The sequence below is a fragment of the Haliotis rubra genome, unplaced genomic scaffold (genome assembly GCF_003918875.1).
Source record: "Haliotis rubra isolate DU_JTF1 unplaced genomic scaffold, ASM391887v1 Scf321, whole genome shotgun sequence".
In the NCBI taxonomy this organism is placed as follows: domain Eukaryota; kingdom Metazoa; phylum Mollusca; class Gastropoda; order Lepetellida; family Haliotidae; genus Haliotis; species Haliotis rubra.
Genome location: NW_025766993.1, coordinates 985,039 through 1,012,141, shown reverse-complemented (window position 1 = coordinate 1,012,141; position 27,103 = coordinate 985,039). Strand labels below are relative to the sequence as shown.

General features: G+C 37.2%; 1 protein-coding gene across 1 annotated transcript in view; it reads right to left on the bottom strand.

Annotated features, from left to right (window-relative positions):
- The window catches only part of LOC124283802 (cadherin-related tumor suppressor-like), a 126,583-nt gene that overhangs the window by 13,318 nt on the left and 86,162 nt on the right, over positions 1-27,103 (bottom strand). The window contains 3 exon segments of the mRNA XM_046719830.1: positions 24,654-25,304; positions 25,307-25,568; positions 26,476-26,666. Coding sequence (XP_046575786.1) covers positions 24,654-25,304; positions 25,307-25,568; positions 26,476-26,666 — 1,104 coding nt within the window.

Sequence of the window (27,103 nt, the reverse complement as noted above, 5' to 3'; positions counted from 1 at the left end):
AGAGATATTGGTTGTTCTGAGGGAAACAGTTTTCAAACTAAAGGAAGGCCACGAAAGCATAAAAATATTCATTACACAACACTTTGAACAAAATCAGAAGACAAATTTTCATTTAAAGCAAAAATGCAGGACCAATTTAATAAGATCAGTTTGTGTCATCAAATAAATGAAATCTGAAAAACAGTTTTTCGATTTTCTGTACATGAGGCAACACTTTAAAGATGACATTTCCTTTTAAATTTCAACTATCATACCCCAACAGACAACAGTAGCACTGACAAGAAATTCTATACTTTGAAGTGAAATAAACATGCCAAACAAAATCTTTCAACTCCAAAAATTATTTTCATTAAGTTTAACAGGAAATCATTGTTTTTCCCCCACCTTATGTCCTTATTTCACCCTTTAAGTTCCAAACAGATCAATAGAACAATAACTCATATGACACAGGAAAATGATTCAACAAATATGGTCTCATAATCCATCAAATATCCTGCAAAATCTCAAATTTCTCTGTGACATATTGCTCATGGAAAGATGAAAGTATTCCCCTCAGGCAGAAAACCAATCACTATAATGCAGTCTTCAAATATCTTCAAATTACTGTTGCCCAGGACTCACAAAAATGTCGTAAAGTTCCATAGAATAAACCCTTAAAATATTTTTTCCTCGTATGTTGATTGTTCCAAAACCATATTTTCTTTCTTTAAACATCTCTTTTAGTGGCCTGTTGGTAATGGAAGAAGAAATTGGATAGCCTTGTTCCGAAAAATTGATGTGAAATACAGAATATATACCAGTTAGTGGATACGAGAGTTGACTGTAGATGAGACAACCTTGGCAATGCCTTGGAAACTCATGACAGGCACTCTAGCATCAAACCAATTACTCCTGCACATTGCATAATGTGTCTACAATTTGAAGTCAAACCTTTCGGAACAAATTGTATTGCAATACCCTCTAGTTTGGCAGGAACCATTGCAAGAAGTATTTGCCATGGTGCCAGAAACAGGAAAGTCAAAAGTTGGGAGCGGGTACAAATACATTCCCCTGTTGCAATTGCAGTGGATTAAGCCAGACGCAGTTCCAGCGAATCTATTGTATGAATTGTCGGTTGCTGTGGAGTGATAAAAGCTATCTGCTGCTCAATCTTGGTGGCATCCATTCCAGTCATAAATCTTTCCATTTCTGAAGAGTAATGGCACACGGAACAGTTGCATTATGGGTATGTGTCCTTGTAAGAACTCCTGAGACACGCTACTTTTTTGCTGTTTTTAATTCCTCTGACATTGAAATGAGATACCCAGATTCTTGCTCAAAGGGAGACTAAAATTGTTTCGGAGAAAAAAATGGGAAATAGGAGACGTGGCGAAAAGGTTTCAGAAAGCACATGTCCTGCATTCAGAAGTCCCATTCGTAAAGAATAGAAACAGTCATGTAAATTCAATTAAAAAGAAGAAAAATATGCTCCCTTCATTAGACTCCCCTCGTTTCAAATTCAGGCAAGGAATTAACATTTGAGGTGCAGTTTGGCAACACAGCAGATAAAAAAGACATACTTTCACCTTGTACCAGTTTCACCAACCATATTGCAAATTCAGAAAACACCCTCAGTGTTGGTCACAAAAACATGAGGTTGGAAAAGGTCTCGTTACTTGGCCGCATGAAATGTCAAATTATAAACTTGTTGAAAACTTTGAATATTGGTTCCAGTTGTCAGACATGTTCAAAAGGCTGTCACCAAGCTTTTGTTTTTCTTAACACTCGAAATTCTGATGTGATCATCACACACAAGCATGGCTAGAATGTGTGAAAAAATTCCTCTATTTTCAAATAAACATTAAATGAAACAGTATGATGAAGTTTATGACCCAAGATAACTTTGTTACAATGTGTTTGATCTGCTTTGAATCACATCTATAATAGACTGGTCAAATTTGACATATGAAAAAAATGCCTCAAGATAACCTTTAAATTCAGCTTTTTTGTCACATTTTTCCATAATCTATGCATTTAGCATTGTCTCAAGAGTCAAACATACAGTTGTTGAATGTCAAATCATCATTCATATGAACATTTCTGATGATTTTCATTACATAAACAATATAAGTTTTACTCAGTTCCTAATCTGTGGAGATATGGGCCACAACAGGTCATTATCCTACCTCTTCTTTTCAGAACATGACCTTTTCATCTTTGAAAAACAAGAAGTAATATTGAGCACAAAAAACAGTTTTTGCTGTCATAAGTTCAAAACCTTTTTGTTCTCAGTATCCACAGGAAAAGGTAGACGTGTCATGCAACCAATTCCGGATACATCTCAATCCAAATCCTTGACACCAGTGCTGCAGGATGTCCGCCATATTCAAGATGTCTGCCTGCATCCAAGATACAATCTTCCTCACAGCTGTTAGTAGTTTGTTTCTTTTTGGAGATAATATGAGAGTTTAATGGTGTATGTGTTTGTGTTCATAATAAACCCTGGGCCACAGAATATGCAAAATTCATGAGTTTCACTAAATGACAATACATCATTGGATTTGGGTGGGATTTTCTTTTCAAAGACAAGAGAACACTGAAAGGAAAATAATAGACTGCGTACGTGAGTGAGCTGGGTTTAATGTTGCTTCATCACAGTTTGTGTGGGGCTTAAATGTGAGAGGAGAGGTAGAAGTGTAGGAGTTTGCAGATGTTTACCATTGGGTGGAACCTATGGTGCTGAATGAGTGAGTGAGTTTAGTTTTACACTGCACTCAACAATATTCACGCTATATGGCAGCTGTCTGTAAATAATCAAGTATTGACCAGACAATTTAGTGATCAACAGCATGAGCATTGATTTACTCAATCCTATGTTGCTGACAGACCTAGGAAGATAATTCGGGATTCAAACCCACAATCACATCTTTCTGGTTTGCCCAAGGGAAGCAACTCTGTACAGGAAATTGTAGCGCCTTATACAACTTAGATACCTGGACCAATTAAATTAACAGAAACACAACAAAATAGGAATGAACTAAATAGGCCAGTGAAAACCAAAAAAACACTGTAACCTTAGAAGGCTTAAATAGCTGATGAAAACGTAATATCAAAGAAAATACTAGTGAAATTTGCATAACGGCTTAACGTCACTTCAAAATGATGAGAGTAGCTTGTAAACAGTTATTAAACTATCTGAAGGGGTTATTGCATTGTGAAAGAAATGATTTTATTTGATATCTGAAATGATATCAAGTTTCAGATTTCTTCAGCATAAAGGTTCAAAATTCAATTAGTTAAACCAATATATTTAGGGTCAGAAAACCCACTTTGCTCCCAGCCCCAATACAGATAACATCTTACTGGCTTCAAGGGATTTTTTCTAAAGGAAAGTTAAGTCACAGGGAAAGTCATATGTTCTCAGTGAGTTCTATAACCCACAAAAAGTTGATCAAACCTCATTATTCGCCTGAGTAAACATGGCTGTGAGGAGGAAAATGGAAGGTTTCAAACCTCCATGGGAATAGATTGGCTTCCCAAAAACCACATCCGAAATTCAATATCTATTTCCCGACTACATCTTAATCGGACTTTTTCAGCATCACCCAGATTTGAGGTATCATTTGATCACTTCAGCCAAAGTTACATTTCAGTCGTAATATTGGCCAGGGATTTCAGTTTCTTTCAAACTCAAAATGGAAGCTACTATCTACTCAACTGCTTCAAGTAAAACTGATAACTCTAGATGCATGATGGCCTGAGGCTGTGTATCTACACACAAAAAAAATATCCACCACTTATGAGTGTGGAAATTCATTACCATTTTTTCTCTCGTAGAACCTTCTAAGCTATTACTGAATTTGATGATAATTCACAGTGTGGATTTCAGCGCTGACGTGATACATATCGCACTCTTATCAAATCTGAGTTATGGTCTATCCTCATCAAAAGATACCATCAGGCATACAGGGATAAATATTAAGAATCGCGAAAATTTTAGCCCACTGCAACACATAAACATGCTCAACTTTGAGGTTGCTGCTTCAAAGCGTTTTTTCTAAAGCATGCATGTCAGACAATGTTCAGGGCCCCAAAAAGTCCCCCTTTGCTTCAAACTATATACCAGAAATGCCATGATATGCTGAGCATATTTTAAAATCAGATCAGGAATTTGGAAAGTGTATGGAATATTGAAAATGTCTTAAACCTACAATAAACCCGATTTCCTTTCTGCTAAAGGTAGAATACTTATTTCAAACATTTGCATCTGTTTTGCTATAATATGCATATTACTTCACATGGGGTTCCAAAAATGTGTAAACACATGCCTCATGATATTTTCCCACCCAAACCAAAGAGGCCCAATTTGGGGTAACTTCTGAAACAAATACCATCCTGCCTAGTCCCACATATTTGGACAGCTGGATAACCTTTATGGTGCCTCATATTTTAAACTACTTTTTCGAGGTTTTCCCATCAGCTGCTGCCTTGATCGGAGAGTGGGCTGGTGAGTTCACGCAGCGGTAGGGTGCCCTAAGAGACGGCAAGCAACGACCACAAGAATATCCATGATATCAGAATCAACAAATGCCATCCTAGCTCGTTTACATCTTCAACGACCTCTGCTGTTTTCAATCCTTTTGTATGCAACTTGATCACTCCTTATCACTGAAAAACTCCATGATTCAAATGTCACGGAAATGATATGCAATCATAACAGTGTTGAGACTACTGGGAACCCCCGGTCTTCGGATATCTCCTTCTGAAGTCATTTTGAGGAACGTCTGACTCTGTCAGGGTAGATTACGATGTTTGTATTTGTCTTGGATTCCTGGCACAAACTGTTTTCCAGCTACGCCTTGAGAATGACACTTGGCTGTTTTTCTGTGATTATACATGCTAAGACTTCAAGATCACTTCAACATTTAAGAAAGGTTTCATTTCTCACCAGCACCCACAGTTAGCATGGTGACTAACATGTTGAATTATTTATCAAAAGACATGCAAGCTTGAGTCTAGGGTTGAGCCCAAGAATACACCCAGGAGAAATCTTTGTTTTAGCAATGTTCTTTGAAGCAGGAACAGGGCTTGAATCATTCCTCCAGACAATGTCAGCCTTACAAAGATATGAAAAATTGATAAAACCTATTTTATTGCAGAACTTGATCACAATGCCATTCTCTTAAAAAGAATAACATTAGGAAATTAAGTAGTGCACATAATGTCTGAAAATTTAATTAAAATTGTAAGACATTGCATAGTATTTACAGTAATGACAAATAAAACTGTGTGACAGAAATAAAAAAGATTAAAAATGAAAGAACGTCTTTGCGAGTATCCAATTCAAGCAATTAAAAGGAAGTGATGTTTCACATAACGAAATCAATATATTACAAAGAACGATGACAAATGTCAAAGTTCCTCATCCCTTCTGACTTAACTCCAATTAAAGACCGAGTGTATAGTGTTTCAACTGTTCATCTCCAGTGTGACCTATGGTGCTCTATCTGCAACAGCAGCCACAGCAACCTTTCAACAACTGCTGGAGACATCTACAACACAGTTGTACAAGAAGCTAGAGACACAACAGCTCCTATCAGTTTCCATTAAAGAGTTCACCAGAGGGCATGGGCCAGGTCAAAGCTAGTTGTACTCAGTTGGTGGGATGATAGTATCATCAACACAACCGTTAACCCTCCCTTGGGAACAAACTCCTCACTCTGTTTTTCAACACTGGCATAATTAAAGTACAAACAAGATAGAATTCCAATTGTACCGGTAGGTCTTTTTTCAAGAATTCATGTCTGAATCAACCATACAATTCAAACTACCGTATATTATCGTAGTAATAAAATTATTCTTCTGGAAAATAGAATACCCAAAGGTCTTTCTTTCTCCAAAACCTGAATATTTTTCCTGAAAATCAAATCGCAGCAGAGTATATCATTTAAATCGAAAACACGTACAAGGACAGTTTCCACCTATAAACTTCTACCTCAGCAGATACATCAAGTCTAACTTAACAAGCGAACGCAAACATTTTCTGTCACTGACAGATAAAATGTTGGATCAAAGACCAAGCGACAGACTGAACAATTTACAAAGTGTAGAGGAAAAAGATTAATTGAAACCTGTAAGGTGGCCTGAAGGTAGAGGACATGTTTGTTTATGAAGTCTATAAATCGTGATCATGTTGAAACAAGGACATTTAATCAAGTGAATAGGCTGCCATGTTTGAACCCAGGCCTGTGGGGGAGTGATTACTGTAGTCCGACTAGGCTGCGTTGTGTTAGATCAGATGTATTATACCAGCTGAGCCGAGTCTGGAACTCACCGAAATTGGAATCATAGTGGTTGTGAGTAAACATTAGTCAAATTGCGGTGTAGGTCATGAGCCAGCAGGAAGTTACAGCTGATTAACTTACATCTTCCAGTTATTCACTCATCCTTGTGCTGGCCTTTTGTCGAAATGAACATTCTTTCAACAAACTTTAAAAAAGTGTGTTTCTTGTCATAAACCTTAGTTGCTGATGCTAAATCAAATCAAAAACTTTGATCTAGAATTTGAAATATGTATTTCAATTCTGTTGGAAATAGTTCTACATCTGCGGACCATTAACTTCACATAAATTTCACCTTCCTTAGAATCGTGTATATTTTGATAACCACCTTACATGAAACATTCTGCTTACTGGAATGGTACTTCCCAACCCTTAACAAGACCAAGCAGCCATGTTGACTGATGAATGTTGGGATGTGGCAGGCAGGATTCAACATACATCACAATATATATCAAACAATGTGATTGGCTGTCATCCATAAATCACCCATTCCGATTGGTTATCCTCACATGGACTGGTAACATCTGTATTATAATTGGCTGTTTCTCACAAGGGGGTAATAGCGATAACCCAATCTGATTGGTTATCTGTGGTCAGCTGGTCACATATGTACTGAAACCAGCACCTGCATTAATTGGTCATGTTTCTGATAATAAAGACATCTATATGTGCCTATATTTCGGGCTTCAGTTGTAAAAGTGCCACAAAAACTGTTGGAAATGTCGCTTATCTATGGGATAATCTTGATAAAACTCAAATGAGAAACTAATAGCCCCCATCTGGTCTCTCATTTCATTGATTGAATATAATACTATAATACATGTTGGCTCTAGATGAGACATATTTCAATTAAACAATATGTTATACCACTGATGTCGATCAATTTCAATCAATAGTCACAAAATGTTACCAAGTATACTTAATTTTAGCAGAAAAGCAAAAAACACATTTACAAAAAAAATTAGATTAATTAGTATTATCAATAAATAAGAGCATGTCCAAGGACAGAAAAATGATCTGTGAAACTGATCGTTTCTGAACAGAAATTTTGATTGATTTCAGGTTAATATTCAATAAAATGAGTCATAGTTTATAAGTCGTCATAAAACCAAGCTTCATAACCTAATATATCATCAAATACTCTGGACAAACTGTAAAGTTTTATCATGTTTGAGATATGTGTTCACCCAGTACAAGTTGTAGATCAGCATTCCTTACAGTGACAATGAGGGATACAAGGCATTCATCACAGCCTGACAACATTCATCAAGATTACCCAGCATGCCACATCAGGCACCTGTATCCCGAGGTCTCACACTTTCACACCAATGTGCAACACTTCACACTATCAAAATGTCTCTGAGATGTCTCCAATTACCGGCTGTTCTAGGACCAAAAATATAAATACTAACAGAAAAAATCTCACAGGTCATGTGAGTATCATGGATACTGCATCAATATTGACATTGTTTTGTTAGTTAAGAAGGTTCTCTTCTACTGAAAACCTATCAACACCAAATATTGTATAAGAGAAACACATCGAACATTTTATAAGACCAATCGCAAACTCTTCAATGATTCTGAAAAAATGGCCATGATAAGAAAAGTAGATACTAGTTTCCTAATGCCAAGTTATTTATGAGTGTGTTATATGATAACCCTCACACAGACGTATCTAAACATAAACATTCAATGCTATCTTAGGCTGTCTTCTCTATCTATAAACAACATCTTACTTTGAAATAACATCAACAATACAAATCAGCCTCATTTTTTCCCTGAACAACCAGAACGACAAACACACAGCTGTGTGAGGTTTACCAAATCCCAAATTTGTTCTCATATCATATGATGTATCAGTGAAATATCTACAATATTTACATGTATTTGACAATGTTTGCTTAAATCAAGTCCAATAACACTGTTGAGGTTAATCACCAGGCTAATAAGGAAGAGTTTCCAACAGCCCATTGGGAGATTGGTTCCAGCAATAAAACAAGCCTTAGAATGGCTGTGTCACAATGCAGGGCAATGGAACTCTTCAAAAAAGGCTTGGTGAATGTGGAAGGGCTTTATGTTGTTAATCAAGCCATTGCAGCCATATTATGCCACAGAATAAAAAAAATTGCAAAGACTCAAACTGTCCAATTGGAGGTGATTGAGTGGTTTATGACAATTTCAGGAATATTGGAGCAATATCAAAAGAAGGGACACCAGAAATAGACTTCACACATTGCATTAAAATGGGAACAGAACCTTTGCTGTGGTCCGTGAATCCCTAATGACTAGGCTAGGCTACCCAATCAACCATCCACTGGATTTGAACCCACTCCGATGTGCAAGTGAAGAAACAACCACATGGCTATCTGAACTACTGTTAATTTAAAAAGAATATAACAAAAACAGTGTTACCTTACCTTTTATCTTCCGCCTTCATTCTAACATGAATTTGTTTTCAACGCCACAGTTAATGAACACATAAATATCCGAAAAGTCATTTTACAATGATTTTGGTGCTCAATGAATATCTGACTAGTACAGAACTGGTATGAAATCCTTAAATCTTTATAACAGTTACTGGATAAGCGTTATTGAACTTCATGCATTCAGAACACAACACAAATTTTGCACAACTTGTTTACTGGATGTATGTGCACAAATGCTTCATTACAGCAGACACAAATATTGGAAAGTGCCCTATCATATCATTATGTTGTAAGTGAATATCTCAAAATATTTTCATATCATAAAAGTACCATAGAGTTTGATCAAGTATGAACATATAATCTAGTTTTGTAAGAAAATTATTTGACAACATGGCATTTGTGAAATTTGAGCGAATTCCTAAAAGTTAATTTAATCCCAACAGCTGGGCAAAGCATGTTTCATGGCAATTTCCTAACTGATGGTACTTAAAAAAACAGATACGCTGCATTGTCTCTCTATGCAAAGCATTTTATTGGGTGAAATATGATCGTTACATTCCTATATCTTGTCAAATTAAAGTTCCGTGGCGCCAACGAAATAGCTGAAATACATCAACCTTACAACAATGTTTGTAGGAAATCTAATTTATGGGATCTGAATTTTCTCCATAAAAAAGCAATTTCTCCAAACACATTTTGAAAAGAAAATATATGACAGTTTGAATCTCTAAGTACAACAATATGTCAAAATACAGAAATGATGTATTTTACTTGAGTGAGCTATTTTGATACATATTTTTGGCAAATAGTAAGTTAAGCAAAGATAGGGGTCACAGAAAAGACTTCTAAAACCTAGGTTTAATTCCCCAATATGGTTTGTATGTCTGAAAATAATTTATGTGACTTTGTCATAAAACCACTTGAAGTAAGTAAGCAAGTGAGGCTTTATGCCGCTTTTTAGCAATATTCCAGCAATATCACGGCGGGGGACACCAGAAATGGCCTTCACACATTGTACCCATGTGGGGAATCGAACCCGGGCCTTCGGATTGACGAGCGAACGCTTTAACCACTAGGCTACCCCACTGACCCTAAAACCACTTGAACATTATTTCATGTATATCATAACATATCATGTCATCGGTTCCCAAATGCGCACAACGATGCTCATGTTGTTGATCACAGGATTGTCTGGTCCAGACTCGATTATTTACAGACCGCTGCCATATAGCTGGAATATTGCTGAGTGCGGAATCAAACTAAACTCCCTTACTCACTCATAACATATCATCTCATACAAGAAAACTTAAAGTCAAGACTGTCATGCAGGTCCTAGATGTTTAACACTTTTGCAAAGCCAAAGTGTCTGAAGTTGGTGTTGACAAACCATTGTAGAATATTTACAGTTTCACATGTCACTAAAAAATAGGTTAAATATGATCCTTAATCGCACCTGAACATCTGAGAAAACACAACACCCTCTCTTTACACGACAGCCATCTCATCGATTCAAACAAGAAGGATAAAACTAGTGTTTATCATGCCTGGCCCGACATTATCAACAATACAAGTCATATTAAAACCAACCTCTCCACGTTCACAATAGATGAAGTCTTGTGACCTAATGCAGTTTTTCAGTATTCGTTTCATATTACTTACTCAAGAATGTGAAATTACACTCGAGTGAACTCCATTACTGAGTAAGGCTGAGTCCAAACACGAACTCTAGATACCTGAGGACAATAGAATGTGATAGATGCCTTGGCTATCATAGACATTTGCCGTCAATGGCTGTGCCTCCATTTCATAAAACCTACAATTGAAACTGACATATCTCCAACTAATTATCACAAGATTAATGTTTCAATTTTCTTTGTGAAGGTGTGAAAAATCCCTTCCAAACAACTTATCAAACCTAAAATTAACGTGCTGGGTTTTATGAATGGTTTGACAGTCACATAAAGCTATCTTTTTTCAGTTACCATGACAGCAGCCAAACTGCTTTCAAGGATTTATCAGTTTTTCCCACCAGATTCAAGACATGTGACTGAACAGGTTTTGATATATTTTCACTTTTTTACAAAAAGCAGGACAAATTATTAATACCAGAGTGGTGGAAATATATAAATCCTTTTTCGGGTTATCACAATAATATTTTCTTCATTCACAAGCCAATCTGGTGCACATGTAAATCAACACAATTTCTACTTATTATATATGTTCACAGATAACACATATTCTCTCAGTCTAGGGTTAATGATAAATATATCAGTTACATAAAATCAATAATATTCATGAAAGAGCATTCAATTGAAAACTTAACCCTTTAGTAACCTTTCACCTTTTATGATTTGAAATAATCTTATTCCAGACAATGATTTATGCACCATTGCACAGAAAACATAATGGGTTAACTTGGTGGAACCGGATCCTAGCCGTTGTAGTCCAGATACCAATAACCTTCCAATGGTGGATCAGAGTTACATACAGGACATGCAGCAGCGTAGTGGTTTGGGGGATCAATTTGCAAACTGTCGATCAGTTTACATCCTGAACAACATGCAATGGCAGCTTCGACTTCAACATTGCAACAACGCCATTGCTTACAACAATGCCAACTGCCACAAAAATAGATTCCACTTTACAAGGAGTTCATGATGCATAACAAATAGTCTTCAACATTCAAACACTCTGTACTTCAAGCCCACAACCTGCCATTCAGACCTCGATATTCGGAAATATGACCCACAAAGGGCATTTGCTGGCTTAAAATATATACTTTACAGCACAATTTTAACACAACGACCACACAGTGTAGAGCCAATAAAAACACCTTTTTGTGTTAACAATTTGCAAATTGCTCTCAGTCACTGAAAGTCTTTCAAAGTTTTTCTCACGTTGAAATTACTCATACAAAACCAAGATGCTTGAGCGAAGGGTTCAAAATAGGGCTTTAAGTTTATCACATGTTAAACCAGATACTCATACAAAACCAAGATCCTTGAGCAAAGGCTTCAAAACAGGGACTTAGGTTTATCACATATTAAACTAGGCATTGGAATATCATGTACCAGAAGAAAAATGTCATAAACAGATTTAATATAATCCAGAAGATTTATTACAGTGGTTGATTTCTTAGTTATTTGCTGCAAAGACATATTGCCTGAGCGAAATTAGTTTACCATATATGGCAAGGAACGATATTTCTACAACTGGTCTATATTAACAACATGCTTTTTGGTAGAGAAAATACATGTGATAAGGTTTCCAAGGTGACCAGCCTTCATCTTGGGAAAGCTGATTAACAGAACCTCTGGCTGTAATTTCTTTGATGATTAATTAATCACCTGTCTCAATTAGTTCGTTATCTTCGTCGACCCAGGTCTAAGATTTACCTGGCGGGAAGCTGCTGTTATAAAACACAGAGCAAGGAGCTCATCAATATCCAAATACTCCAGTGATTTCCACCTGGTCGACACACTGTTACACTCTACACAGGAAGGCACTGGTATTATACACTCTCATAAAAAGCATCATTTTCATTAACAGTATTCATTATAAATGTTTCAATCTTCTGTGTAATAATGTTGTCACACAAATCTCTATGACGTGAAATTACAACATAAATCCTGAACCATTATCAAAATGGGAATTTTCTGAAATATCTGAAACATACATCAAAACTAAACTATTCTTTCTTTAATCATTTCAAATCACCTTTTTCAAGATTTAATAAAATTTAATTTAAAAAATCAATTTTACAGTTGATTTATTGGATTTTTTTTACATTTTGTAAAATCCTAACCATAGCTTTCCCTCACATCTGTAAGTTTTAAGTCACAAACACATGGGTTTCATCCACAAGTCTAATCTCTTAACATTCCTTTCCAAATTGCTAATTAAGCACCTGGTAATGTTATTAAGAAAGGGACAACCCTTACATAATGAGAAACAAGGTAACTGCTCAATATTTCCTTCTTTCTCATATGGGCATTGAGCAACCTTTAAGAAAAACTCTTTTCACTAATTAAAACTTAATGTTTTTGTTCCCACCTTATGTGTTGGCCCACACAGTCACCATTAGCGTTAATTAGCCAAGCCTCCCGGGCCAACAACCTCCATTGAAGGCCAGCCATCTTGACTTAAGCTACATACATGGCTAAATACCATTACTAATTCATTCTTGGAGACAAAGAAATGCCTCAAAGGTACAAACCATGTCTTCCATGTATTGGAAATTAACACTAGGCATGAGCTCAACATTAAACTACATGGATCACAAGTTCTTTACTGTCCCTCTCTCTGTGAAAACAGGAGACAAGCAAGAATACTACCTCATCTATGAAGTTCATGTTTTCCTGTCCAACCAACTTTAAACACCAGTCAAAGACTTTACCATTGGCGCTTAATTGAGGACTTGCGTTCATCAATACCAAACAGAGCCTTGTGCCCATCAATACAGAAATGGAGTTAAGGGAAAAATGATTCCTTAAAGTGGTTACAGGAGTGTTACAGGTACTTGATACAATTAACACGATTACTAATGACACGTTGGTATGCAAGAGGATCCTTACTATCAGTTGAGATGCATGTATCTCGTCAATGTGATTGACAGAAAATCAAACCCGTCTTACACACTACCTGCATTTATCATTGGAATTAAGTGCATGGACTTGAAATTCCTGCATCTACATTGTTGATGTGACTTAAAGCATGTCTGGTTAATGCAAACAGTGTTCACATTACCAATACATTAAGCGCCGAACAAATGGATTTGCCCTCAAATATTCAAACTGAACAATTGCATCGCTGCGGCAGGAGTTATCCTTTTTTCAAGTTTCCAATCATTCTGAAACAAATTTCAATTCCATGGGAGGAAAGATTATCGCTTTCCTCCCGATTCTACTTCATTTCCTTCCTTCATTCAATCATTTATGCTAATGAAAACTAATGACACTACCCATCACATTACCATAATGGAATAATCCACCTATTGTTATGGAATATCCCATGCAATGTGATGGGGGTGTAAGGTCATATGCAAGGGCAATTGATCTATTCCTTGCATATTATCTGGCTTCTTCAGGCATACATTTGTAGACACATATGGATATTCAGCAAACTTCGTATCAAATGTCTGAGAGCTGGTTAGGCACAGAATGAAGTAACAAAGGAACTTGTCTTGACAGCAAGAATGCTACGGGGAATTTGGTAATGATTGGTGGGAGACAAACCTGCATTTCTTTCGTCTAGACTGGAGCATGGCAAATATGTAACATGAGTATTCGGCAATATTCAAGAATCACACAACTATCCTTCAGCCTGAGGCAAAGGAAGAAACACAGCATCACTTTACAGGCACCTAAAATTGACCTATAAACATAATATACAACCTATTTGGGAATAGAACCTGGACCTCCAGTAGGACAAGTCTAGCTGTACACAACCATTGAGCTATTCCACTATCATTGAAAGTTCACTTATGAACATACAACCCTATTTGGGAATAGAACCTGGACCTCCATAACAAGCTATTCCCTATTGAGCTATTCCACTATCATTGAAAGTTTACTTATGAACCTATACAACCTATTTGGGAATAGAACCTGGACCTCCAGTAGGACAAGCCTAGCTGTACACAACCATTGAGCTATTCCACTATCATTGAAACTTCACATAACACAGTGAGATAAAACTCCTCAAAACTTCACAGTTGTCACATTTGTGACATTTCAAACTCATTAAACAATAATGAAGAAAACTTCAAAACATTTAACAAAAAACAAGCAGCATCTCATGCCTCAGCTACCCTACACATCCCGTTTCCCCAGATACGACAATGCAATAATCATTTCAACATTCATGATGATTACTGTCTGATATGGAAGTACAGCATGGCCGGCACATCAAAGACCTCGCACAGAGAGTACCATGGTAGAATAGTGGGAGGTCCCCCCAATACAGCCCAACGCCAACATGTGTTTCTGTTTGCATTCCTCCCACAGGCTAATGTCATATACCAAAAGACTGCACCTTTCAAACATTAACTTCCAACAAGATCTCTGCATCATTTCGCAGTTTCCTCATCCCTTCTGACAAGATAGTGGCACCGCTATTTATGTGTGCCGAATTTCAAACACTACAGTAATTAGGCAGTGCCTTATCATAATTACTCAACTCAAAATCGATGAATCCTAATTACTGAACATTTCGGGTTGGATTGCAATCAACTGCCATGTTTGTGAGTTGCATAGGCAAACGGGGTGAAAAAACATTTGTGAGGGACCCGTCACTTCTCTTGTTTGAACTTCAAAGTATTGCCGACTTGCGGTGGTGGATCTTGGCAGACGTAATGAAGAGAACCTTGCTCCTGTCAAAACAAAATGGCTGCCACCTTGGTCTTCTCAATCAAAGATGAGAACATGAGGTATTCATGTCATGACTAATTCTTGTAACAATAGATTTCCAACACTAATTGGCACCATTACACAAGCAAAGCTGATGTTTGAGTTTCATGAGATTCAAACAGTTCTGATTGAATAATACCCAGTGTCAACACCAAAGGATGTTTCTCATGAAATGAGGAGACATAAATTCATTTGAGAATAGAACATGACAATGAACATGGAGGAAAGATGGGGGAAAGAAAAGACAGCTGAAAATGTCCATCCTTTGATTAGGCTTAATTCATTCAGAACAGCGTGGTGATGGAACACGTGGAAAAGCTTGTCAATCCCCACATCTGTGCTCAGCTGTCAAAGACACTTATCAATGCTTATCAACAGTTTCATTTAGCGTTCATTTCGTCCCACAGAGACCGGCTCATCTGTTGACTTCCCTGATGTGTTCTAGAAACGGAGTTCTACAGTAAACCAACTAGGAAATGAAAATAAAGTCAAGCCCTATGATGTTCAATACAGCGGACCAGTCTCCCATGAGACCAGCCCATCGAGAAGGAAAACATACATCAAACAGTCCACATCATCCTACAGGGATATGTGCAACCCTTTCTGATAACCCTGTAGCTGGGATGAGATAAAGATGACTGGTGGATAATATGTCTTCAGTCCCACTGTGCTGGAAACATTTATTGTGGCAAGAAGTCCTGATGTGCCAACACTGACGGGACTCTGCCCAGTGCTCTTGGTAGAGCTCTCGATCTACACCAGGTGATCCCTCATCCTTGATGCTGCCGATCCTAGATACTGCTTCCTAATTTAAATATCTCAAACAAATGAAAACCAGAATAAAAAAGTTGACAATTCAATTTCCACCTCCTCAATTGTCAAACACTTTCAAAAGACAGTCTTGTGGCTTTTCTCAAAATCCAATTAAAACCTATTTTTACAGACAGTTCAGGTGTTAATGAGAGGTTCCGAACACTGAAGGCGGCCAGGGCTATTTTCTCAGAGACAGAGGCCTGAGGAAATTCCTCTCTACCTTTTCTCAGGAGACACAGAGGAATAGAAATCGACCATCTGCCATGCCACATGCAGACAGACTGGAGACTAGCAGAGACCGTCATTAGAATTAAGGCTAATTATTCCTCCCACACCGGCCCAGGCAAAGATGTTCAGGAGAAAGTAGCTCTGTACATTTGGGTGGTAAAGCCAGGCAGCATGCGATGCACACTTTGGTGGCAAGGTTTGTTCTTTTAGGGGCAGCTGAGTGACAACATCTACACTTGCTGATGTCAACTGGGAAAGACATTTGTTTCTGCTACAGCAGAAGACGACTTCATTTGCACTTTTGTGGCACCAGACTGGCAACATGCTATGCACATTTAGGCTACAGCAGTTGCACGTTTTTGGTGTGGTAGGGTGAAATGCCCTAGGGACGTATCTAAGAAGTTTCACAACTTCCTTAAAAGCTAGTCAACTTCCTTTAAGGGGAACGTGCCTCAAATTGAAATCAATACAAAATTTAATTGGATGGTCATTCTTTGGAATAGAGATGAAAGGCTCCAAACTTCATTGTTGGGTGAAAAAATCTTACAAAGAGCCTAAAGCTGTGGAAGAGTTTTTAAAAATTTAGTTTCATCAAAAAGGCAGAAAAATCCTACAATAAAATGTTCAAAACTCTGAAAACCCATACCATAAAGACTCTGCTTTTGTGAGCGCAATTCTTGGGTTTTACACTTAATTACCAGATCTATGTAAAGCAAGAGATCAAGGAAACATGGAATATAAAATCCAAAGAAATTCTTAACTCTGGAAGCACCCAGGGAGCAAATCTTAAAATCATACTCACACAATTTCAATCAAATCGATACCATGTAATAATCTACAATTTCATGACTCATCTCTAACCATAGCTGATTAATACAGCCATTTACCAGTTGCATAATTTGATTTTTAATCTGCCAAATGATATTATAGTCAATGGTGTAATCTCCCACAGTCCCTTTAATACAAGTAACCTTAGACAGAAGAGGACGATCTGGACTGGTTGGCCCAACTGAGAAGTCCCTGAGGGGAGCTACAGATCACTAAACATGCTCACTATTGCAGCTCCTCCTGTAAACAACAATAAACTCACATGACTGATCCAAAACAAGCCAAAGGTTGCTTCCCTAATGAAATCACACACACTCTCTGACAAGACCATTCTCTAGAGGTTTCAGAGTAGTGCCGGTTGTTTATACTGCTAGACGGTAATTGAATCTGAAGGTGGTAATTTTCCACCCTTCACACCACTAAAAGTCAGAACTTTGTTTTGAAATGCCATTTGATTATAGTAAACTAACCAAATGGGGAATAAATGGAACCTAAAGTTGATATATTTATACAAGAATGTAACGACACCTTGGAGATTTGAACTTGCCTCAACCAATTGTTTACACTCTGTTTCAGCAGGGTCATGTGGAAGTCTGAATTTTCTTTCTACAGGACCATTTATCACCAGATCTCAGCCAGGGTAGGTAATAGCCAGCAGAGATGACCATAAACAAGTCCTCGTGAGACCTCTCCTCCTAACTAAAGACTTCTCTAAGACAAACATCCAACTTCCAATACATCGTCCCTTGTTTATTGGACATGCAGGATAACTGATTCCAAGACACCAATCTTCTTTATTTGGACGTCTTGATAAGATTCTACGAGGCAATTAATATAACGGAATCAGAACAGTATCAAGATGAATCTCATGACTTTCCCTGTTTTACGAAGCTTTTAGCATCAAGCAAACATGATAACCTTTGACCTGACAATGACACATCATGTTGTGTTGGTATTGTGGAGATAATGCTCGGCAGTGATGGACTGAGATATTGAATGGAAAGACTACAATATTGAGTGAAAGGCCCTTTGCAATGAACAACCGAAGACATTTATTGGTACAATAAAATAAGGAATCAATGCTAGGTATGATGGATTGATTTGGTGGTGTTTGTCCAGTTTCAACAGGGGTGGTCAGCTGAGGGCATGTTGGGAGCAGACGTCAACTCTGGTTGGAATGGAATTCAGTAAATGTTGTCACGGTGATGATCAAGTACACATTTATTGACGTTAACTGTTGTCTGCTCCATTAACACAATACAATACTTGTTGCTTTAATGAATATAATCATCCATTCAGGATAAAATCTTTCTTCACTAATGAAGGCCACTCTAAACAGTTCCTCACATGCAAGGCTACATGACTTATGTTGGACAACATTTAGCTCCTTTCACAATTTAAATAATGCCTTAAGGTAAATCACAGAAAGCTTTTATTCACTTTGAACTATCAAACCATCAGTCCATCAATGCACAATTTCATGGTGATAATTTCTGCATGTATATAAGAACCTATTCCATCGATTCACAAATTCAATATTTTGTGTTCAAAGCCGTTCCTCATAACCAGACTCTTAAGCTCTAATGGTCAAGGAGGGCAGCAGGTGGGAGATATCTGAGTTATCTTCCATCTGTTGTAACCGCTGCTGTCTGTGCTGTCTGTGGTCAATCCTGCCATGTTGTATATAGACCTACTATGTTTGTTGTCAGTTGGCTAGTCAGAGCTTGTATATACAGATGGTGTGCTACAGGACAGAAGCCAGTCATTACCAGTGTTCAAAGCAGAGGGCTTACACTAACACTGCACTTTAACCTTCCACACGTCCACCTCGAGACTCTTGTAAGATAATTACACATACTAAATATAACATCAATGCAGTCAGACAAACTTATAAGACTGTGGCAGCACATAAAAGCGGTTTGATATATACTGAATCATTTGATGTGAGCAGGAATGATTTGATTTTCAAAGACATAGAAACGGACAGTGTCTGATAAAATTAGCCCATATTGTTGAAAGCCGAGGACAAAATCACTTAAAGAGACAATTTGTAGTCAGTAAGATGAGTTAAGTTCAGCAATATTCCACCAATATGACAAGGAACACAAAAATGGGCTTCAAAACATTGTAGAAATCAAACCCAGGCATTCAGCATGACAAACGAACACTTCAACCACTAGACTACCCAACCACTTAGACAATTCATAAAAACCAAAACAACTTCAGGAATCACAAATCAAATTTTTATGATTTTCTTCTAAGAATATATCAACATTTGACAATTTTATTCGAAATAATCATTAGCATTATTAATTGATGATTCAGCAAATCGAAACCAATGACATTATTTTTTCCTTGTCCAACATTCTCTTCCACATGAGCACACCACGTTGAGCAACACAACGCGTCGAAGCAGCTGGCGGAGAGAAATAACACCAGTGGACTCATTTTTTTACCTCAGTGACAGCAACCATCTCTGGTTCACTGCTGATTTAAACTCGGCAACAAACCATTCCCACTTTCATCCACACTTTTCATGCTAACACCATCAGATGACATTTTTTAGGTGTCAAATTTGAATCTCGTAAATGTTATCTTGTAACACTATCCGTCCATTCATGCAGATGCTTGGAACGGTGTGGAAATAAATTCTTGCATTAAATATTTCTTGGAGAGAGATATCCCGAAATACAACATACAAGAACCTCATTTACATGATCAATGTATATACAAATCTAATACAAGGAAATGTTTGGATTGAAATCAATACCGAGCATTATTTTCTCATGCATAGAAAAAATTAGTTTTACCATTTTGTTTCCAATTGTCAGCTCACATTTATGAATATTCATGTTTGGAATGAAATAATAAAACGAAGAAATGTCTTCTGTAATCATTCTGAGCATTGTTAGAAGCCTGGGTCTTAAACGTAGAGATTGCAATCAATGTGCAATCTTACTGTAGCTCCTCACATAACTTCAGAGGCTTGAGATTTCACATCGTTTAGGATTCAATATTTTTAGCCCTCTTGAATAATAGTAGCCATAGGCTACAGCCCAGTACACCTGACTACACAAAATCAAAGCTTCCCGCCAACCCTATTCCCAAAGAACACAGAAGACAAACTAGGAAAGATAAGGTCTTTGTAGAGTCATAACATTCTCCTCAGTTGCCATTTATCAAACGATTATTTTTTATTTTTATGAAAGCGATTTAAGAAAAATAGCCGAGACTTCACAGTGTAATTGACTTAAATAACCTGATGCATTATTCATCACAACTAATTTCATCTAAGCGATTTCAAAAATTGCATCTCTTTTGTGAAATCGTGAATTATACCTAAATGATTTCTTTTCAAAGAACACTGAACCAGAAACATTTCTTAAGCAAAGAATCTTCAAATGTAAAGAAATAATACTGACTGTTCCAGGTGTTTGAGTCAACAGCCAAAAGCAGATGTTTTGCGCATATCACAAAAGAATGGCTAATTATTCAATTCCAATCCAATATGATTTATTAAAACAAATGAGACTTTTCTCATCAGGAGATACAACAGCAACAATTACCGCCTGGAACATGAAGCACCGTATTGTTCCAGTCAGCTTAGCTATGCATGACATACCCCAGTGCGGTCATGGCCCACTGGTCCATACTAACATGAATCAACAGATATAGTCATTAAACCAACATGTACATTAACAGGAAAGGTTGCACAGTACAGTCGAACCAGCACAATGCATCAGTGAACATTGAACTTCGACAGAACACTGTCCTCGGAATGTCTGCATATCTATATTCATGATCCGTACACCAACTTGAAAACTGCAACTATTTATAACCACAATTAATTCTCAATGCTAAACACTACTTTGATTATCGACCAGTCAATGCTAAGCATCACAATTTGCTGTTACATGTATTCAAATTATATTGCACATTCTCTTTTCCTGAAAAGCAGTTCTGTATACAACTAAATCTGAATTGTATTTACTTTGAAATGTTTCCCTAGAAACCATTATTGTTTCCCTACAAACCATTACAATATACAACTAAATCATATTTGTTTACATTGAATATTGTTTATCGAAACACCAACTGTATACACCCAGGTCATATTTATATATCTGTAACAACCCTCCTAGAAAAGGGCAGAGCTCAGAACTGAATCCCATTTATTATTATTTCAAATACTTTCACTTTCTTATCTGTCAGTGTGTCAGATGTATGATATATGTTTTCATGATGTTTTCATTTAGCTCAAAGATGGAACGCTCATTCAATCCAAAAGAGATATTTCATTGTCTAGTGTGATATATGTCCCCCCATGTGACCTGGAGTGAGCAAACTGAACCAAGCCTACTGCTGTTTAATAGTCTCCAATGCTCACAAAAGCTGGCCTTATGGCAAATCCATGCTGTTTTTATGACAAGTCACCAAGTTTCATGCCTTTCCTACAATCCAACCCGACGCAATTACTTACATCTCCAACCAGTAACGCACCCTAGTCTCAACAGAATAACACTTTCTTGATACCACATTTCAAAATCCCAGTCAATGTTAACAATGACTACAAAGAAATTCAAACATTAGTTTGATACATCTCAACCTAAATGTCTACACAATGAACTTTTTACTGAAGTGACTTATTAGGAGCAGACAGATATAACAACAGTTCTTTTTGGCCAGATGGTGTATATTTCATTCAAAATGCATATGACTAATTACGGTTATATAACCATAGCTTGTGGAATTTATAAAAACAAATATGAGCATCATCAAAACTTCTTTCCATGTTCAATACATACTCATGAGTTTCATTTGTAAGATACATACATGTCAGCCATTTTAATGTTTGATGTACTATTTCCCTTACAGCTGGTTACATAAAATACTTGTTTCAGAAGTTTGGAAGTGAGTTTAATTTATCTTAAAACTAACAAAATATTGTCACCAAAATATATATCGCACATAATTTATTCTTCCTAATCTTACAATGGCTGTGAAGAAGAAAAATATGACATTAATGTTTGTGACATTTTGCGTTCTAGATCCTAAAGAATGTCGAAGCAGAAGACACTAAATCTGATGAAATGTTATCCTCGCATAATGACAAACTGAGATCAAAGGAAATAAATTCTCTCACAACAATAATTATATACCCGGCTGTCAATTGACTTTTATTCCTACACTGTCTATTAAACAGGACAATTATATTCCATAAAGAGCAAATCCAAGGGGTATTAAACGGCATAATTTTCTTTATGGTTGACATTTAAGTGAATTACATTTTAAAGTATGTTGTAAAATCTCACAAGAGGACTAGGATGCCACTTTGATGGCTTTCCACACTCCAAAATGTGTTAGTTTCATTGAACATAGAAATTGGGAAACAAATATGTATTTTTAATGAAATTTGTTAGCTCGGGTTAATCGTGTTGATGCAAAAATTACAAGGGATCTGGGAAGGAGATGGCCAGGATTCAGCTGGGATGCTTCTCATAAAAATGTCTAAGTTTACACTGTAAAATACAACATGCTGTATTGATCACAGGTTTAGATTCTTTTTGACCAGACAAATAAAAGGAAAAAAAGGAAAAAACCCATTAGGAATACGTGTTCATATTCCACCGCAATCCGGACAAGACCCTGAGGATCACAATGAACATTACTCAAGATATATTAGAGTCACATACACACCCTTAAAAGTCTTTTGATATTTTTCAGTGCACAATGACTGTTTATAGAATTGAAACATGATATCCAAAACAAAAAAACACCTTTTCTTCCATAACAATGGCATGAAGTTGATATCATGAAATATACACTCCAAGCCAGACGTCTACACAAGAACATTAATTGTACATTAAAGCACTGACAGATCACGTTCAAACTCCTCCATAACTGCAATAAAGAAGTAAAAGCATCAAATGGATTAGAACTACATTTTCAGTAATAAAAATGTCTAAAGGGTTCAAACGACATATGAAATACAATTACAGACCAACCATTTGTTTCTTGCTTAACCGAAAACAGGAAGATCTGTTTAAACTCAGATTCCTGAAAGAAGCTTCTTTCAAGGTGATTATCCATATTTGGCTGCTGATGCAAATATCCTACCCTAACTGTGTGTGCATAGAATAATTCCTCATTATCACATGGCTTATCACTGCATGTGCACTGCTTCCAGAGCATCAGCACCACCATGGCTGCCTTTATAGGTGGATACAGTAATTGCTGCCACATTGCTGATCTCAACAAAGCTGACTTGATAACACTTTTTCACGATTCTCTTCCGAAAATTGGCAGTGCACCGTCCCACATACAAAGAATTATGCTTGAGATCAAAAGGCGACTAACCAAGGCTGTATCTTCCTGTTAGCGTAAAAGTGTTCAGTCAGACATCACGAGCTGGGAACAAATGCATTATGGGCCCTCAAATGCCATATATCAGATGCTAACATGATCAGTAAATAAAATAATCCACTCGTGCAATCTTTTCATAATTATCTTCCCTCACATATATAAATCTAAATTCGCTTATTTCCATGAAAAATGTAAGATCAAATGGCATGGATGCCAAATCTAATTTCAACCAAGTTGGTACATGAAATATTATCATTTCACCAGAGAACGTTTGGAATGGATATGAAAAATATTCCTTCCCCATCAATTTGGTGCAGAATTTGTCATAGTTAGAGACCTGGTCTGGTTGTGGTTGTGGACACTGAGAATCAAATCAGAGATATTCAGTGAAAACTCCATCACGATGATTATACAAGCAATGACAACATGCTAAGTACTATGTCTGCGTCTGCCCATACAAGATACTGTTTTCCTATTGCTAGGTCTCTTTCCACTCAATTTGATATCTTCCTGACAACTGCCTCTGGGCATAAGTCGGAAGACGCGACTTGACATAAATTCCTGGTGTTTTGTACGCAACTCAAAGAATACTTGGCTGATCAAAGACTGTGTAACAGTGCGGGATAAGACAACATAATTATCCTCAATGCTTCTGTGATTTCAGGCTGCTTTAATTGATGAATCATGCAACTCCGATGTGCAGTTTATGTGGGGCCTGCTCGGAGCCAGGCTGTCACAGCCCGTGCCAGGTCATCACAGGACCTGCACACATCTAGGTTCTCCCTATCAATGCAATCCATTCTCGTGAAATATGTGGATTCCCCTCGAAACATATTAATTCTTCTTTTGTAGACGTTTATACTTTTATGCCGGTTAATAGCTCGCCCCATGAGAAATCAAATTTCAACGCCAACATTTCGAAAAGAAATTCTATTTACTTGTTGGCTGATTGAGAAGCCGATTAGTGGAACATTTAATCGACTTGAAACTCCGTTCTGATGTTCAAGTTTTTGTAATCAATTGATCTTTTTTGCCATTAGCTACTGAAGACAGAAATTTATAACAGATTAATCAAACCCTTAAATCTTAAGAAGAACTTGGATGGCACTCTATCATTAAACTGTCAACTGCCTTTCAGCTCATATAGAAATATCTCAATATTTCTCTGATGCTGGCAAATTCAATCTGATGTATTAGGGGGGAAGTGCAAGTGTAGTATGTCTTCATGAGCCTGAAAATGTAATAGGGAAAATGACAAAAATTCATACCTGAATCTTTGGCGATAATGATGAGTTTGTATTCTGCTGTGGCTTCCCTGTCAAGTGTCTGATGAACAGTTATCTCCCCTGACCGACCTTCAATTTGAAATATTCCATCATCGTCTAGAAGAGAATAAGTCAGTTGACTGTTCGGTGCTGAGTCATCGTCTCTGGCCGTCACTTGCATTAAGTGAACAGGAATGTTTCTGTTGTTTTCCTGAACAAATGCAACATAGGGTGAATCTACAAACACAGGTGCGTTGTCGTTGACGTCAGTGACATTAACGACTATGGAAGCTGTTGCACTGCGCACAACATGGACGCCACTGTCTTCTGCTTGGACAATCAGGTGGTACTGCTGATTTCGTTCATAGTCCAGATTCTTCTGTATCCTTAGAACACCGCTACTCATGTCCAGATTGAAGTCATAGTTGTCATCCCCTCTGATGATGTAATAACGAATGATTCCATTCAAACCTTCATCCAGATCAGTTGCAGAAACCTTCAGCAAGCTCTTGCCAACAGCAATGTCTTCTGGCACTGTTGCACCATACGTCTGCTTCATAAACTGCGGGGCGTTGTCATTTACGTCTTCAATATGAACAGTCAGACTCTGTATGGTGCTCAATGATGGCTGACCTTTGTCAGAAGCAGTGAGGTCAGAGAGTAGTTTGCAATGGTTTCCCTATCCAGGCCCGTGTTCACTTGGAGGTGTCCACTTGCTTGGTCCAGAGTAAACGGATATCCAAACCCAGGAACAGATGCGAGACTGTACGACACCTGACCATTCTGACCAGAGTCGGCATCTGTTGCCAGCACAGTGAACACAACCGACCCCCTGCTCGAGTCTTCCTTTACCCAGGTTGCATTGGGGCTCTTGAACTTGGGAGGACAATCATTCACATCCTTCAGTTGAATTGTGACCTATAGCAGAAAAAAAGGATTCTATATTTTCATGTTTGATCACCCTACAATCACTTTTCCTTACGCATCATTAACCCTAAGCTGGTACCTACTACCACTTTCCTATACATATAATGAACCCATACCTTGCCATATTATTGCCTTTACTTACATATTATGTACCCTTACCAATATCATGTAACCTTATCATGTAACCTTACCTAAACTGACTATTATTACCACTGCCAGCTTTGGGCCTTCATTGTAATCCTGTACACTAACCTTAACACTACTATCACCTTTTCCTAAGTATAGTATTGCTTTAAACATAATATCTGGTAATATAAAATACATGTAAAAAATAGGACAACTTAATTAAATAATGTCGGGAAATGCCACAGACATTAATGAAATTCTGATTGCTTTCTAGAGTGCAAAACATCTAATTGCTTATGTTATGTTGATATTAAACAAATTCTGTTCACATAAGCTGTCATCTAAATGAAATCACATGATCAATTAACATATAACACAGCAATTTCAAGTGAGGTTTACAATGAAAATAAGTTTGTTTTTTTAAACATTTTTTAACATGAATGTTTGATCAAGCCATTTTACACTTGACATGAAGTAATCATGTTTATCAGCTAAAATCAGTTTTAAATTACTACCAAGAATCCTCAATCAATTGGGTTCTGGTGTTCTGTGAATAATTAATCATATGCATCTAGAATTGGGTCAGAAAAATTGTAGTGCTCTATGGCTCCTAGAAGCTGGAATTAGTTGTAATCAGACACTATTTCTGACACTATACAGGAGAGGGCTGTTAATTATGAAACAATCACTAGTCACAGACAGTCCGCCTGCTTCACATTCACAATGCTATTATATTGTTAAATGCAAAGACAAAAACAAGACATATTATTACAGTTGCTGAAGTTGATAATCTATCACTAGGGGGCTCTGCTTGGTCAGTTGCTATGACGATCAGACGATAGGTTGGGATGTTTTCTCTGTCCAGGTAGCCGATGGTGTAAATCGTTCCATTAAACGGTCCGATGCCAAACTGGTTCTTCCTATCTCCACCCGCTAGAGAGTACCGGATTTGACTGTTGATGCCTGCGTAACAAAACAAAACGTATGTAGAACATTGTGAACATTTACAGCTGTGAGATTCAGTATGAATTAGGGGTGACTATTGAGGGTGCAACAACAAATAGCGATAGTCTATAGTCTATTGGAACATACTATTGCAATAGCGATAGTCTATTGTGACCAAATATTGCAATACTATTGCAATAGTGTTTTTTCTCCTTGAATTGTCTCAAATGAACATATAGTTTATATGAAATAAAAACAAGTAGTTTCAGTCAATTTAATAACTGACAAGAAACTTGAAACCCAGATCAGGTAAACAGTTAACACATGAACTCAATCAAGCTGCAAGTCTGCACTCTCAATCAAAGTGAACAAATCTGGTACTTCCTGTAGTTTGCGCTGCACATTTATCATCGGAAGTCAATTACTAAACTATCGATAGTCACACATACTATCGA